We start from the raw sequence: 12,946 nt of genomic DNA on the forward strand, positions 1-12,946 counted from the left end.
AAAGGACCATCATGCTTTCCAATTTGTACATGGCTTCTTCTGTCTCCATCAGAGGCCTGGTGACTCGATTTACTCGTCATTGCTGACATAAGCCATATTTACCTCTCTTGGTGCTAGCTTTTGAAGGTTTTCTCCCATGGGGGCCCTCGGCATGAAGGTAGCCTATGAAAGGGGACCAAGAACAGTTCTTTTTTCTTTCTTTTTTTTGAGACAGGGTTTCTCTGTGTAGCCCTGGCTGTCCTGGAACTCACTCTGTAGACCAGGCTGACCTTGAATTCAGAAATCCGCCTGCCTCTGCCTCCTAAGTGCTGGGATTAAAGGCGTGTGCCACCACTGCCTGGCCAAGAACAGTTCTTGATTTTTATTAAAAAAAATTAATGTTATGTGTGTGGGTGTTTCACCTGCAAGCAGGTCTTTGTACCACATGTGTGCATTTCCTGTAGTGGCCAGCAGAGGGCATCAGATCACATAGAACTGGTGTTATAGATGGTTGTTAGTTGCTATATAGGTGCTGGGAATTAAACCCGGTCCTTTGGAAGAAGAGCTAGTGCTCTTACTGGCTGCAACCATCTCTCCAGCACTGAGGAGACATATTTAGTCTGAGGTTGGAATGACTCCCCTAGAGGGCAGACATCTGTAACGTAACAGCCAGAATATCACCTGAGGATTGTGATGGGCAGGGAGGTGCCTCCTGCTCTTTTCTGTGACTTCTTGCAGTGAGAGCTTTGGATGGAGAGACACAGGCACAGTGGCCCCTAAGGTCACCATACCTGCCATTGCTACTATCTCAGCCTGGTACCCCAGCCAGGACCCAAGGCTTCAGTATACTACAGGGCCCTGTGCCTCATGGCAAATCAGGCATCTTTCCAGGTCAGGGACATGGGACATGGGTGTTTCCCCTGCTGGGAGAAGAGTTTAGTCTTTAGGGCATATGCCTCGTGTTACTGCTTGCTGGTCCTTTTCTCCTGATCTGGGGGTGGTGACCCCATTTTTGCCTGAAGCTCACCATGTTGTGACTTTGGGGACTTGAAGAGACTGGACTCCTAGATCTGTGCCACACCCAAAGGTCTTCTGTGGGAGGGCAGGAACGCTCCAAACCCCTCCCCCTAAGTCCTTTATTATCTTCAAAGCCAAGTCCAGCACCTGCTTTGCTCTGTGTTGACAGTTGAGGCCAGCAGGTGGCGGTATTGTCCTTCAAGCCTGATTGGGGCAGCCAAGTTTGGGCAGCCTGGGCTGCCCCCGTGGGCTGCACCTGCTTGGAGCTGCGAAAGCCCATCTCCTTTTCATCTCATGAGTGTGCACACGATATCATCTGGATGACATTCCAGGAAATGGGGCTGCAGCTTTTGGGGACTTTTTTCCTCCCACTAGGATTCTTTACAGTGAGTGTTTCAGTTCTGGTGGGACTTGTGTTGGGGTCTCTCTGGGGCCCTGTGTCTGTTCCTTATTCTCACAGTTCTTTTCCTGCAGACTTTGAGGTCACAGGACCAGTTAGACACATCTGTTGAGCCTCTCTTTGTTTTGGTGAGATGTGGAACCAGCTGTTGGGGGTTGGATGCACCACCTTCCTGCTATGTGACCTAAGATTAGTTTTTTTGACGTCTGTGTGTTTGCGTTTTGACATCTCTACCCAGCTAGGACTGGGTAGAGATTACACGTTCATGTGACAATCATATATTGGTATTAGTGATCTGAAAATAATGCAGGAATTTTATAGGGTTGTGCAAAGAATAAATGTGTGGAACCCAGTGCCTATAAACATGTTGAGAAAACATATGAACCATGTAGTTAGAACTGGCACATAGTAGTTCTGCAACAATCCCCAGTTATTATTACTATACCATTACTATGGCTGCCACTTTTTGTAATTATTTATTTCCTTGTGTATATTGGGCATGTATGTCATAATGCACAAGTAGAGGTCAGAGGACAACTTGCAGTAGTTGGTTCTTTCCTACCATGTAGGATCCTAGGGTCAAAGTCAAGTTGTCAGGCTTGGTTGTAAGCATCTTTACCTGCTGAGCCATTTCACTGACTGTTGGCACCAAATCTCATTCAGTGGCTAATAATGGCCAGGTTGCATCAATTCCAGTATTGAGATCCCCATTTTGGAGACCTGCCAATACTCAGAATGATACTAGCCCCTTAATGACGTACATCGTATGTTCTCTCATTGTACTAAATAACATTTTTTTTTGAAAAGGATATTTGGGGCTGGAGAGATGGCTTAGTGGTTAAGAGCACTGACTACTCTTCCAGAGGTCCTGGGTTCAATTCTCAGCAACCACATGCTGGCTCACAACCATCTGCAATGACATCTGATGCCCTCTTCTGGTGTGTCTGAAGAGAGCAACAGTGTATTCATATACATAAGATAAATAAATCTTTATAAAAAAAGGACATTTTTCTTCTCACAACAGGAAGTCCTCAGCACCGGGTGGAACGGAGCATGGTGTGGTGGCACACATCATTAATCTCAGCATTCGGGAGGTAGAGGCAGAGGCGGGGCAGAGGGATCTCTGCAAGTTTTGGCCAGGCTGGCCTACATCATGAGTTCTAGGACATCCAGGGAAATATAGTGACACCATGTGAGGAAGGACTCTGCAGGTGGTAAGTCTGTAGGACCATCAAGGTGATGAAGACCCCAAGGGCATGTGGCTGAAATGCCTCCGCACAGGAATCCTGCCTGGAGTGGTTGTGGCTTCAGTTTGATTTCCCTCCTCTGCTTGCTCCCTGTTTGGGAAAACAGTGGAGTTCCTTTGAAAGCAGTCCCGTGAATGGCTTTTGGTCCCCAAACCAGCTGCCAAGTGCGATTTGTTGTTAACTTATGTGTTATGTGTTTTTTTTTTTTTTTTGAGCCACTTGTGCCAAATGACCACCGAATAGCATCAAGCACAAGAAATTGACACCTAGCAATGCAAGAAACACACATCCTACCTGTAGCATCTCTTTCAGCTTCCTGCCCAGTCCAGAAGGGCTGGAAGAAATGATCCTTGGACATCACTCTTGCCATCTCTGATAATCTTACTTTTGATGAAGTGGGTGGTTATTATCCGAGGTCGCTTCTCTCTTCAGCATCAGGTGTATGAGCCCTTGGTCTGTGTGACTCTGTCATGTGATCTGCAGACTCATCCCTTCGCCACACCCACCACAGGCCATCCTCCCACTTGTGCATTTGAGGACATTTGTGACTATGTGGGAAGATGGTGGTGTGAATGCTGAATCCATCATTAGAGCCCTGAAGCCAGCATCGACAGACCTTAATTCTAACTCTGTGAAGAACTATGTGGCTTGAGAGTAAAGGAACTTGCCACTATGCCTAACGGCTTGAGTTTGAGCTCCAGAACACACATGGTAGAAGGATCTCTTCCCTGACTGCCATTCTCAAGCAGTGGTACACGCATGTACACACATATGAGCACACACAAGATAAATAAGAAATGGTAAAGAATCATTTTGTGTGTGACGTGTGTACAGCATGTGGAGGTCAGAAATCAACACCAGGCCTCTTCCTCAATCAATTCCCAGCTTATTTTTTTGACACGGAGTCTCTCACTGAACTTGGAGACAGTGGATGAGCTCCAGAGATCCTCCTCCTCCTGCCTCCTCATTGCTAGGATTCAAGGTGAGAGCTACCACACCTGGCTTTTTAAATAGGTAATAGGTCCTCATGCTTGTATGACAAGCACTTTAAAAGAACTATCCATATTCCTAAGAATTATTTTAAAATTTACTAATTTACAAACTTAATCACGTGGTGAGTTTATCTGCACCATGTACATGCAGTACCCATGGAGGCCAGAAGAGGGCACCAGATCCACTGGAACCAGAGTTCCAGTTGTGAGCCACCATGTGGGAGCTAGGAATGGAACTTGGGTCTTGCGCAAGAACAGCCAGTTCTCTTAGGCACTGAGGCGTCTCTCTGGGCCCCAAATAATCAGTATTTATTTCACTAATGAACAAATGAAGGGAATCCTTGTCTCAGTTAGTGAGAAGTCCAAAGTAAGTATCTCTCCATATGACACTCCCACAAACTCCCACGCAAACTTGCGTGGTGGCAAGTGACTTTACTTGGTCACCTCATGGCTGGTAGGAGGGAGGAAGGGACACAGAACTGACACACAGAGAGGCTGGCTTGGTATAGAAATGGAGGTGATGGAAGCACCAGGCCTCCTGCCTAGGAACCTCCCCGCCCACTGTGGACCTCATCTGCTTTCTAATCAGACAACAGCAGGGCTGTCAGGATCACTTAGCGTCTCTCTCTTCCTTAACATCTCCAAGGTGTCCAATTTAGAATAAATATAAATGGAAATTAGGACGAGGTCCTGAGAGCATCCTACTGTTTAGCAGCTGACGGTGTCTACAGGAGGTCAAAATTACTGTCATGAAGAGATCTATAGAGCCCATTTAATGAGGCTCTTTCTACATCTGCTACTCTATGGAAATCTTTCACATGGGCTTAACAGCTCCCCTTAACCCCCTCCCCCAAACTTCCTGCTTTAGTCATCCATCTTGATTTTCTCCTGGTTGAAGGCAGCTGTTTATGTTCAGTGTGCATCTTGTCATTTGAGTTTTTCTAGGACTGGGGCCACAGTGGTCCAGACTTCAAGGAGCCTCAGCTGATGGATGGTGCATTAGCTGGTGTGCTATTTACTTATGGCTGTGGCAAAATACATGATGGGAGCCACTTAAGGCAGACTCACAGTTGGCTCACAGTTTAAGGGCACACAGTCTATCATGGAGGGAAGGCATGGCGACTGGAGCGTGAGGCAGGTGGTCACGGTATGTGCATGGTCAGGAGGCAGAGAGACATGAACGCTAGGGCTCAACTCACTAATTGTGTATGGAGGGTGATGTGTGCATGCCACAGCCCACATATGAGAGTCAGAGGACAATTTTTAGGAGTTGGTTCTCACTATTAACTTCAATCAGTTGGGGTCTCTCTGGCTGTGTTTGCCACCAGACCAGGTGTTCCTTGAGGGACTCTCCTGTCTCTACCACCCATCTCTCCACAAGGGTGTTAAGGTTATAGGCATATACATTACATCTGGCTTTTTTTTTCTTTCTTTAAAGATGATTTATTTATTCTTATTTTATGTGCATTGGTGTTTTACCCGAGTGCGTCTGTGTGAGGACATCAGATCCCCCGGAACTGGTGTTACCAGCAGTTGTGAGCTGTCGTGTGGGGGCTGGGAATTGAACCTGGGACCTCTGGAAGAGCAGCCTGTGCTCTTAATCACTGAGCCATCTCTCCAGACTCCTGTTTAAAATGTGGGTTCTGCAGACCCAGCTTGGGGTTTCGGGCTTGTGAGGCTAGTGTCTCTACCCATCGAGCCATCTTCCTGGACCTTTTCATTCAGTCCAGGATGCCAGGGCATGCAACAGTGCACCCATATTCAGTGTGGCTCTTTCCTTCTTGGTAAGCCTTCCTGGAAACATCCCCACAGCACACCCCAAAGTGTGTCTTCTAGGTAATTCTATGTCCTGTCAAACTGACAGTGAAAGGCCAGCCAGCATAAAGGCTCATCTCTAGCTACTGTAGCACCTCCCAGTGGTGGGTGGACTCCATAAGATGACTCCACACTTAGAGATTGCAGACACCCCCTCACCTTACCCACAGACACCCCATCTTACCCACAGACACCCCCTCATCTTACCTACAGATACTCCCTCATCTTACCTACAGACACCCCCTCACCTTACCCACAGACACCCCTATCTTACCCACAGACACCCCATTTTACCCACAGACATCCCCTCATCTTACCCACAGACACCCCCTCACCTTACCCACAGGCACCCCATCTTACCCACAGACACCCCATCTTACCCACAGACACCCCCTCACCTTACCTACAGACACCCCCCACCTTACCCATAGACACCCCATCTTACCCACAGACACCCCCTCACCTTACCCAAGGCACCCCATCTTACCCACAGACACCCCATCTTACCCACAGACACTCCCTCACCTTACCTACAGACACCACCCCACCTTACCCATAGACACCCCATCTTACCCACAGACACCCCCTCACCTTACCTACAGACATCCCATCTTACCCACAGACACCCCCACACCTTACCCACAGACACCCCATCTTACCCACAGACACCCCCTCACCTTACCCACGGACACCCCATCTTACCCACAAATGTGCCCCCTCCATCTCTTGCTGCTTTGGGGCTTAGTTTCTGCCCGGGTTCTACGGCGATGCCAGGGAACATGGGAACGTGTGTGATCAGTCTGCCACTTAAAATTGAATTCCATATCTTTATTTTTTTTTTTAAAGAGTGTCAATATTTCTCTCAGATTAGATAAGCAACACATGTTCATTCTGGAGAACTTGAAAATTATCTACGTAGAAGAATACAGAAGGCGGTTGAGAGGCACCTTGGGGTGCACACGGAACCTTACCCCTGCTCGTGAGAGTTTGTGCTTTGGGATTAGAAAGTTAAATGAATGATTGTGGTGTCAGGTTAGAGGATGTCAAAGATAGCCAGCTGAGCTAACTGTGTTTTGCTATGGTAGCCGGAACCAAGTGCCACAAGCAGGCAACATTGTCAACAGCTTAGTTTTCTCACAGCCTGGACTGGAAGTCTTAGGTCACGAGGTCATCCTCTGAAGCACCTCTCCCTGGCTTACCAATGGAAACTGTCTCCCTGTGTCTTCCAGGATCCTCTGTTTATGTTTGTGTATACCCCATCTCCTCCTTCTGGTAAGGACAGCGATCATGTTGAGTTAGTATTAATTCAGATGACCTCATTTAAACGGAATTACCTTGTCAATGACACTTCCTCTCAAAGGCAGCCATATTCCGGGGACCTCAGGTTTGGAAGTTGCTGTCTACGATGGTCTCGGTTACTTTTGCAGTGACTGCGACTGCAGCCCCTGATGCTCCTCCATCCCCTCCTTCCTCCCAACCCCAGGGCTCCTTGAGACTTGCTCAGCACCACCCCCACTTGCTCTTTTGAGTCAGAGCACCAGCAGCCACTGCATCTACCCTGTGCTGCCTCTGATCCCGGTCTTAACTTTTTGGCTCATATGGAGGCCAGGATGAGCAGCCCTTTCTGCGGGCTTCCTGAAGCCTTTCTCATTTCCTGCTCTTGGTGCCGCCTCAAACAGGCCTTGAGTCATATTCCATACAGGTCTTCCTGAGTGTGGGAAAGAGAATATTGCTTCTCTATGATATTTTGGAATCAGAGGGAGGAGTGTTACCTTCCCTGGCCAGGGCTAGAGCGCTTCCAAGACAGTCTTGGGACTTCATAAATGCTCCAAAATCAAGGTAGCATGTTTGCTTACCATCTGATTGGAGGGGAGGATGTGGTCTCAGCCGTGGATGTCTCTGGTTGTCCATAGAGACCGTGAGATAGTGTTTACATCACATCTTGGTTGATTGATGGTGGGACAGGAATGAGGCCTCCTAGAGATGTTTCAGATAAAACCAAGCCTTTGCCTCCAACAGAGAGAAGGCATGACTTTAAGGTCTGTGTGATTTTTGAGTGATGTAGCATAACCACATGAAAGATAAAAAAGTAAACCAATCCATAAAGAAGAATGGAGGTCGTGAAAAATGTGTGTTTATTCAGATTTCCTTTTCCAAACTTCTAAATAAATCAGAATTTAAACCCCACCCTGGACATGGGCTAGAATTTAGGAGAAGGTACAACGGGAAACACAGGAGAGCCAGGTATCCTCACAGTCCCTCCAAAGGGGGTGTGTGTCATCTTTTCCTATTCACTGTGGACTGCTAGTGAGTTATTCCATCAGAAAATTCACCTGGAATGTAATTTTCTCATTTGGAGAGACTCCCCCCAAATAATCAGCATACCTAAACAGACTCTAATTTAAATTTCACCTGGTGAAGTAGTCCAGACTTGGAAAGAAAAATGTCATGTTTTTACTTGCATGTAGAGCCTAGATAACACACATACACACACACACACACACACACACCACAAACATCTATGCATATATGCATGCATACATACCTACATACACACGCACAAACACACATACCACACACATATATGTACACATGATACACACACAGATGCACACAACACATGCATGCATGTACATATACAACATGTAGCATACATAAAGCTTCTTTCTGCATGTGTATTACACATTTTAATGAATAGTACTTGGTTATTGTGACACAGTGACACATTGAAAGTAGAAATATAAATAATAAAAAGCCAAAAAAAACCTTTGTTGGGTTTTATAGACATACAGATATAAGGATATGTATATACATATGCAAATATAAATCTTAGTTTTATCCAAATAGAGTCAAATGTATGATAATCTGCTTCAGTTACTATAATAGAATACCTGAGATTGGATAACATGTAAAGAGAGTGTTAGAGCTGGCGAGATGGCTCAGTGGGCGATGGCACTTGTTGCTAAGCCTGAAGACCTGAGTTTGATCCCAGGACCCATATGGTGAGAGAATCAAGTCCTGCAGGCCATCCTATCACCTCTACATGTATGTGACATGACACATAATATGATCACAAATATCACACACTACATTAAAAAAATAGAGGTTTAGTTGTGTATGCATGGACCTTCCCATGATGCATCTGGTTTTAATCTTATATATTCCTAGTTGTACATAGGTATAAGGCCGGTAACTCGGGGAGTCTCCCTACATACTTACTTGAGGACACAATTTTGCCTTTATGACACATGTATACAAACCAGTTCAGGCCAGGTTGGCCTTTCCACTCTTCATACCTGGACGCATCGGGAAGATATGTGAATAGGAACTGTCTAAGTTTGCTTGTTGTTATGGGAGGAGAAAACGGTTTCATTATTGAGAGAGGTGTGTAAGTGTAGCCTGAGTAGGTAGGTAGGTATCCAAGGTTGCTTGATGTTCAGAGAGGGATGTTGCGCAGTAAGCAGTTGCCAAATGCATTGTTAAGAAGAGCAGAGTGTATGTAACCCAACCCAAGTGGAGTCCTAGGCTTCTAACTCATTCCCTATGCTTGCCTGCCTAGGGTGGGAAATGTTAACATTTCCCTTCTGGAGAGGCAACTGTTTAACTCAAGGACTGTTAGATGTTTTTGGCCAGCGGGGCTCCTTTGCTACTGGACTTTTCTGGAAGATTCTTAAGATTCTTTCCCTTTTTTCCATGATGGGAGGGGAAGGTGGGCCGTGGGGCCGTGGAGCACCTTGCTGGGATTGGTGGGCCGAGATGCTGTTATGTGGACTTCCTCACAGAGCGGACCAGAACTTGACCCTGACTCTCCTCTCCTTTCTTGTGCAGAGGGCACAGGTCGAGGCGCTGCAGACAGCCTGCAGAGGTTTTCTTCCCTGCCCGCCTATCTCCCAGCCGGCTTCCACGTCACTGATGCAGAGCAGGCTTTCTTCCTCAAGGAGGCCAACCAGGACCTCATGCGCAACGCCAGCCTGCAGGCCCGATCTGCCACACTCTTCATCCACCGAGCCCAGAGCCCTCCGGCCATCAATGCCAGCTACGGCCCCTTCTCCGTAGAGAAGCCGGTGCCCTGGGACTTCCTGCTCACGCCCACCCCTTTTGGAAATACGGAGAGGTTCCCTTTCAACTGGAGGCTCAAATCCCACATCCTCGACAGCTCCATCTTTTCCAACAGGCCCAAAGTGCAGACACTGTTCTATGTCACCGGCATGGGCTGGGATGAAAATGACCCTGGGGATGATCTTCCCTGTGTCAAGATGTTTGCCTTCCCGGAGGCCAGGGAGGTGGCAGCCAGCTGCCGGCTACAGGGGGCCCCTGGGCTGTGTGTGGCCGAGCTGGAGTTGTTGCCTGAGTGGTTCAGCTCAGGTCTGGACCTTGAACCCCGGGAGGAGATCCCGGCGTTGCTGGGTGGTACAGCCATGGAGCTTTTCTTTGCGCTTTATCCAGCCAACGAGGCCGGCCAGTGCCCATTGGAGGAGGAGGGCAAATGGGAAAACAATATCCACTCAGAACACGAGGAGCCTCAGCCAGTGCTTCCTGCCCGGGAAAGGATCGGCAGCGTAGTGGTCTACCCTACCCAGGATGACCTGCGTTGGTCCTTGGTGACCCTCGATGACAATGTGGCCCTCTCGATCCCTCTGAACCTCATCCGAGAAGGGGACGCGGCCACCTTTTTGGTTTCTCTGACCAGTGGCTCCCTGGCGGAGCAGTTCACTCTTCGGTAAGTAGTTTTGTGACATCAGATGGGAGAATTGGCTCTTGGTGAACCCTGAGCTGTCAGCTGCTAGGGTGGGGCTGGTCACGTGATCACTGTTGAGGGGTTTGTCAGAGGCCCGTGTGTTCAATTCTAGTGAAGGTTGTGAGGACGGGTTTTATCTAGTAATTACCGACAGCAAAGTGCTGACCTCTGTTTTTGTGAGAGCGAGAGTGGGCCGTTTCAGAGGGAGGAACGGAGGGTAGAGAAGAAGCTGAAAGAGAGTGACAGAGTGTTCGGAGTCACCAGTGTGGATGTGACACCTGCTTCATCTTGCCGGCTGTGACTGTTAGAACCTGGGAGACAGAGCCTTGTCTCTCCTGAGAATTCTATTTCAAAGAAATGGCTCTTGGGTCCTTGAGAGTGACACTTGTGAGCTTTAAGAGATGCGTGTTTATGGCTCAGCGAATGCTTTAGAAGATGGAATTAGGGTACCATGCGCCAGATATGCGCTGGCAGCTGCAAACCTTTATAGATATGCTCTCAGGCACCTGGGGGCCCTTCTGGGGACAGTTCTCTGTGGCTGTGGGTCACTCTGGAGTTCTGTCATTTCTCAGTGCAAGGATGGTGGGGTTGCTCAGTACTGAGAGTTCTGCAGGCCCTGAGCCCAAGGCAGTGAGATCCTCACATGAGCCAGAGATCTAGTGAGATGACAGTTAGGGGGCTGGGGGACATTCTGAAAAGTGCTTGGTGGTGACTCAGCAGCTCTTTGTGCCTGGCATCTTTCATCTTTCTGACGACATTCTCAGCTTTGTTGTTGTTGTGGCCTGAAAACGTCCAGGATGAGGGTGTGGGTTGCAGTAGAACGTATTTATAAAAGTGGATGCTCTTTGACCTCTCTAGAGAATGATCAAATAGAAGCCAGAGTAGCAAAAGATTCTCTGATTCTCTGTGTGAGTGTGTGTATGATTGTGTGTGTGTAAGAGTATGTGTGTGTGTGTATGTGTGTGTGTGTATACACCACAGGCCAGCAGGGTATCATCTAGAGCCCTGAAGGGTGAGCAGAATTTGAGAGTGGGCGATTTGAATTTGAGGTGAGTCCAGATGGAAGGAGGAGCTTAAGCAAGAGACAAGGATCACATAGGTATATTAGGGGGAAGAAGCTGAGGCTAGGAGACACTCCATCAGGAAAGCAAATGCTGTTCTCATCATCCCTAGTGCTTGGTTTTGTTGTGAACCAGCCTCTCTAACCCCTTGTACTGGCTGCTTTTGTGTGTCTACTTGGCACAGGTTAGAGTCATCAGAGAGGAAGGACCCTCCGTTGAGGAAATGCCTCCCTGAGATCTATCTGTCTGCAAGGCATTTTTAAAATGAGTGATCAATGGGAGAGGGCCTATGCCATGATGGGCAGGGCCATCTCTGGGCTGGTGGTCTTGGGTTCTATAAGAAAGCAGGCTGAGCAAGCCATGGGGGGCAAGCCAGTAGGCAGCATCCATTCCATGGCCTCTGTATCAGCTCCTGCCTCTAGGCTCCTATCCTGTTTGAGTCCTGACTTCTTTTGGTGATGAACAGCAATGTGGAAGTGTCGAGCTGAATAAACCCTTTCCTTCCCAACTTGCCTTTTGGTCCTGGTGTTTCACTGCAGCCAACTGAAACCCAAACTAAAACCACCTGTGTCTTCCCCTTCCTTAAACTGAGCTTACAAGAGTGGACATTGCCGGGTGCTGGTGGCGCACGCCTTTAATCCCAACACTCCTGAGGCAGAGGCAGGTGAATCTATGAGTTTGAGGCCGGTCTACAGAGTGAGTTTCAGGACAGCCAGGGCTACAGAGAGAAACTCTACCTCAAAAAGTATAAAAAACAAACAAACAAACAAACAAACAAAAAAACCCAAACAAAAACCAAAAACAGTGCGGACATTTGCAGCTCTGTTTGCCACCTGACGTGTGAGCTCTGCTCAGTAGACGAACAGCACATGTGTATCTTACTCTGGGCTTCCTGTTTAGGGTGTCCCTTTGGACATAGAGGCTTAAGAATAGACTGGAAAGGGGAGCTCCGACCTTTCCCAGCACTCTAGCACTCTCTCACCAGAGGCTTACTCATGTGGACTTGCCACTTTCCATTAAAATTCTTCTGGCTAAATCCCCAGCTTAGTCACCAATGCTGCCTCCCTCCCCTATGCAGACACAGAAGGTAGCTAGCTGGTTCAGAGAGTAAGGTATGGTTGAGTCCTTGGGGCTTCTTGACAAGGTTCAACTCCCAGAGACAGCACGAGAGCTCTGGGGGCTGCTCTGGGGTGCGGTTGGCTTTCCCAGTTGATCTTGTATCGTGGAAACTGCCCCTCCTTCCTTTCTCGCCTAGACTGACTTCCATGTGGTAATTTTTGTGCTGATTAGTCTGTGCTCTATAGGCTAATTGCAATGTCATGGTATTAAGGAAAGTGGGTGAGGGAGGGAGGGGAAGGGGAAGGGGAGAGGGAGAGGGACTCATTTTGTGGCTTGAAGGAGAGATGAGACATATTTCTAGCATTGCATACAGAAGAAACTCAATTTTGGTGCCTTCACATAACAGAAGAACTGCTGAGAATTAATTTCATTCCGGAGCGGGGCTGGATCGCACCGCCACCATCTGTAAGATCGATGGAACATTCCATCACTGAGCGAGTTCATAAAGCCCTAATAGGACCCACTGACCACGAGAACCACAGACCAAGCCACACTCGAGCTTTATTTATTTGCCATCTGTATGTAAATTCTGCTGTTATGGAAATTTTGCGGAATCTAGATAAGACACAATGTGCTGG

General features: G+C 47.9%; 1 protein-coding gene across 1 annotated transcript in view; it reads left to right on the top strand.

Moving 5' to 3' along the window:
- Positions 1-12,946, top strand: part of LOC116068454 (transmembrane protein 132B) — a 337,983-nt gene that overhangs the window by 80,576 nt on the left and 244,461 nt on the right. Inside the window, exon 2 of the mRNA XM_031338009.1 lies at positions 9,279-10,170. Coding sequence (XP_031193869.1) covers positions 9,279-10,170 — 892 coding nt within the window. The remainder of the gene's footprint in view (positions 1-9,278; positions 10,171-12,946) is intronic.

The sequence above is a fragment of the Mastomys coucha genome, unplaced genomic scaffold, assembly GCF_008632895.1.
Source record: "Mastomys coucha isolate ucsf_1 unplaced genomic scaffold, UCSF_Mcou_1 pScaffold22, whole genome shotgun sequence".
NCBI lineage: Eukaryota > Metazoa > Chordata > Mammalia > Rodentia > Muridae > Mastomys > Mastomys coucha.